Source organism: Solanum verrucosum, unplaced genomic scaffold, assembly GCF_900185275.1.
Source record: "Solanum verrucosum unplaced genomic scaffold, falcon-dt-bn FXZP01000154.1, whole genome shotgun sequence".
NCBI classification, from domain to species: Eukaryota; Viridiplantae; Streptophyta; class Magnoliopsida; order Solanales; family Solanaceae; genus Solanum; species Solanum verrucosum.
Window position 1 is genome coordinate 162,155 of NW_026020217.1, and position 4,136 is coordinate 166,290.

Sequence of the window (4,136 nt, forward strand, 5' to 3'; positions counted from 1 at the left end):
TGTTAAAAGAATGGGGGAGCTTGGCGTCCTTGGTGCTCTGAGAGGCGCGGGGCGCCAGCCCTTGGAGCTCAGAAGGACTGCTGTGGCGCTCTGAGAGACGTGCCACGCCAGGGGTTAAACATCAGAACCCCTGTTGGGGTGCGCTGGATGGCGCGACGCCCCAGCCTTTTCCCCCAAAATCCGACTCTTCTCCTTTATTTTTCCAACTCTAAACCTCCTTAACTTTAAGGTTTCCAGCCCCAAAACACTTAGATTCATAAATACCTCAACATACAATAGATTTCAACTCACAACACAACCGGAAACATGCCCAAAATCAACAAGAACTTCAACACAATCACAACTAACAACTTCAACAAATATAACCAACAACTTCAACAATATGATCAATCTTTTCTCAATAATAAAAATGAGTTTGGCTTGTGGGGGAAAGAACCAACCAACACTATGAACTCACATACCTTACTAGGGTTCACCCTCGACGATATCCACGACGGAAATTTGCTTGATCTCCTCTTTCTCCTCTTCTTCTACTCTTCTTCTCAAAACTCACTCTCACTCTTTTAAAATGAGATAAAAATGATCCACAAAAAAATCAGCCTAACACTAATATATAACCAAAGAAATAGCTAGGGAAAAGACCAAAATGCCCTTAAAATTTCCGGACGGATTCCCTGCCAACAGCCCAACTTCGAAAGGGCATAACTCACTCATACGAACTTGGAATCGAGCAAACTCGGTGGCGTTGGAAAGATCATTCCACGAGCTTCGCAACCATAACTGGAACTACACCTAAATCATCCTGATATAGGAGTTAGGTCTGTTCAAAGTTGGCCAAAAACTCACTTTTTCCCATAGTCAATTTTTCCAGATCTTTAAAAATTCTTTCCAAAAATAAAAATTTCCAATTCTAAGTCTCTTCAATTATTTCACATTGCCGGATGTTACAATATCTCCCCCTTGGGAACATTCGTCCTCGAATGAGATTACTTTTACTAGCTAAGGTGTAACATCAAACTCAAACACCTAACAAACAACCATGCAAACAACAACACCAACACACTCACTAAAACTTAAAGAACACCAAGAAGGAAATTAGTACCTTAATCTGCATTTCATCCGGACTCAAAGAGATGTGGATATCTCTTCTTCAACAAATTCGTTCTCAACTTGCGAACTTGGCGATCCAAATCTGAACAGGAATCTCCTCATAACTCCCTTCATGGGTAAAACTTCCAAATATACCCAATCCTCTACTTAGAACTCTAACGCCTTTCTCCTAACATCAATGCAGGATTCTTGACGACTCTGTGCCGTTTTCAACCTCTCTTGAATCACTTTCACCTTCTCCATAGCTTGATGAACTAACTATGGATCTATCAACCCTGCTTTACTAACTTCAAACCATCCAAAAAGAGATATACATCCCTACCCATAAAGGGCCTCATAACGAGCCATATGGATGCTAGAATGGTAACTATCGTTGTAAGCAACTCTATGCAAGATAGGTAATCATCTCAATTATCCTTGAAATCAATTCCACAATCCACCTTGATACCTCAAAACACCATCTCCCCCTTGTTCAAAAGCCATCACTTCTTATGAACATTTTGCCTGTAATCCTAGCAAGATAGGGTCTGAGTCTTTCTCACCTTCTACTTCTGACACTAATGATAACTCGGCCCCGCTCTCCCCTTCAATTCCTCCTTCTGTAGAATCTATAAGTCTGACTCCCAGGCGTGCAAGTCTGTGCACATCATTTTTCTAACTCTCTCTTTCCTTCTCCAATATGGGCGGTGCTACCCATAGACAACTTTGCTTAAAGAATCAGTAACTACATTAACATTACCAGGGTGATAAAGAAAACTCATGTCATCATCTTTGAGTGCTTTAACCACTCTCTCTCTGCCTGAGATTAAGCTCATTCTAAGTGAACACACCCACATGAACATCATACAACAATGACGCCATATCATCGAAGCAAAAACTACAACAACCAACTCTTGCTCATCACATTACACCCCGATTCGCCTAAACTCGACTATTATTCTCAATTACATTTTAGATTCAGATACTCAGTTTGTACCCAAGAACCAAATATCATAACTGGGTGGTAGTCAACTCCTCTTTCTAGTCCTGAAAGTCTTCCTCACAAGCTTCGAACCGTTGAAAATTCGTTGTTCTTCCGAGTAAACTTGGTTAAATAAAACCCTTATCTAACATATCCTTTTAACTACTCTTTCAAATCTTTCAACTCTGCTAGTGCCATTCTATAAGGCGAAAAAGAGATAGGATAAATATCTGGAATGATGTCTATGCCGAAATCTTTTTCTCTCTCAGGAGGAATTCCGGGTAGATCATCAGGAAAAACTTCTGGAAACTCTCTTACTATAGAAACTGACTGAAAAGGAGGTATCTCAACACTAGAGTCATTAACTCGGACTAAGTGAAAGATACAACCCTTCGAAACTAACTTTCTCGCCTTAAGGTACGAAAAGACACGACCCTTAGGCCCTGCTGAACTACAACTCCACTCTATAACAGGCTTACTAAGTTGCTCAGGTATAACACCAAAGTTCATAGCAACAAAAGGAATTACAAAAGATAAACTCGCTCTGGGGTCTAGCAAAGCAGAAACAACTAAGTTAAAGACTCGAATCATACCAGTGACAACATCTGGCGAATCCTCTTGCCCTTGGCGACTGTTGATTGCGTAGAGGCGGTTTGCTCCTCCGCCAGTACTAGAAGTAGCTCCTCTAAGTACTATCATGTTTGGGGGAGCAACTGATGAAGCTTGGGCCCTATTGCTCAGATTTCCACTACCTTGCCTGTTCTTTGGGCACTCCTTTATGAAGTGGCCCTCTTGTCCACACTTAAAACAACTTGTCTGGCCATCACGACACTTACCTAGGTGGGTTCTACCACACCTAGCACATGCAGAAGCCTTACTACCCCTTGGTACCATACTGCCTTGAGGATAGGCAAGTTTAGCCCTGAAATTATACGAATTTCTTTTGTACTCATCTTTGTGCTCAAGTGCAGGTGCACTAGCAGATGGTGGAGCAGGTCCATTCTGCTTCTGTGGGAGGGATGACTGATTTGCATCATTCTTTTGCTTCCTGAACTCGTACCCTACTATCTTTGCCCTCTTATCCTTAAACTCTTCTCTATCCTTCAACTTATCCTCCTCAACTTGTAGTAAATGGATCATAAATCTTGCTAGGTCAATATCCCCTATCAACATAGCTGCCATGCCTTCCTTACTTAACTGACAAGACAACCCAGCAACATATAAACTCATTCTACTCCTCATATCCACAACCATCTCCGAAGCATAGCGGAAAAGTTGTGTGAACTTCAGACTGTACTCATGAACACTCATAGACTCCGGATTAAGGGTGATAAACTCTTTGATCTTTGCCTCTCGCAACTCACGAGGAAAGAAACACCCCATGAGAGCACCCTCAAACACAACTCAACTCACTGCTGGCGCATCCTCAGCCCTATTCTTTTTCCATTGGTCAAACCAGATTCTAGCGACACCCTTCAATTGGTATGCAGCTAGTTCCACCCTCTCCGACTCAGCAACCTGCATCACATCAAATACCCTTTTAAGTTCCTCAATGAAGTTCTCCGGTTTCTCAGTGACACTTGAACCTGTGAAGCTTGGTGGGTTCATCCTTAAGAGTTCACGGATTCTTGAAGTATCAACCACTTCGTGTCGATTATCTCCCTGCCCAACATGATAGGTCGCAACTTGACTTAACATCCGGATAGCTTCACGAAAATCAGCATATTTTATCTCTTCTTGGATTTGCACTTCCTGGGCACTTGGTAACTCTTGTTCCTCAATACTCTTCATAGCTGGATGAACTCTGACTGCTCTTTGTGGAGGCATGATCCTCTGAAACACGCGCAAGCATGAATTAGAAAGAAACTTTTTAGAGATAAACTCTAACGCACGAGATGAGTATGAAAGAAGTGAGATATCTTCCTAAATGTTGTAGCCTCCCAATTATAGATGTGGCGCGCTTCACACCGATAACAAGGACTCTACAGACACGGCTTCATAGACTCCCTAGGACTCTGGAACTTGCTCTGATACCAAGTTTGTCACGCCCCGAGCCTACAGCCTG

The 4,136-nt window shown here is 42.3% G+C and overlaps 1 protein-coding gene across 1 annotated transcript; it reads right to left on the minus strand.

Annotated features, from left to right (window-relative positions):
- Positions 1-1,799: 1,799 nt before the first annotated feature.
- Positions 1,800-3,898, minus strand: LOC125830693 (uncharacterized). The gene is made up of 4 exons (XM_049509873.1): positions 3,608-3,898; positions 3,137-3,325; positions 2,475-3,031; positions 1,800-1,926 (listed from the first exon to the last, which is right to left on the minus strand). Exons 1-4 carry the CDS (start codon positions 3,896-3,898, stop codon positions 1,800-1,802), a joined length of 1,164 nt encoding a protein of 387 aa, XP_049365830.1.
- Between the last annotated feature and the right edge of the window lie 238 nt (positions 3,899-4,136).

Excerpts from the sequence above, each read along its gene's own strand:
- LOC125830693 (XM_049509873.1), bottom strand. The coding sequence starts at position 3,898 with ATGCCTCCACAAAGAGCAGTCAGAGTTCATCCAGCTATGAAGAGTATT. Across the intron at positions 3,326-3,607 it reads TCATTGAGGAACTTAAAAGG|ATGGTTGTGGATATGAGGAG; the intron begins GTATTTGATGTG and ends TATGCTTCGGAG. Across the intron at positions 1,927-2,474 it reads TCGTACCTTAAGGCGAGAAA|AATGAGCTTAATCTCAGGCA; the intron begins GTTAGTTTCGAA and ends GTGTTCACTTAG.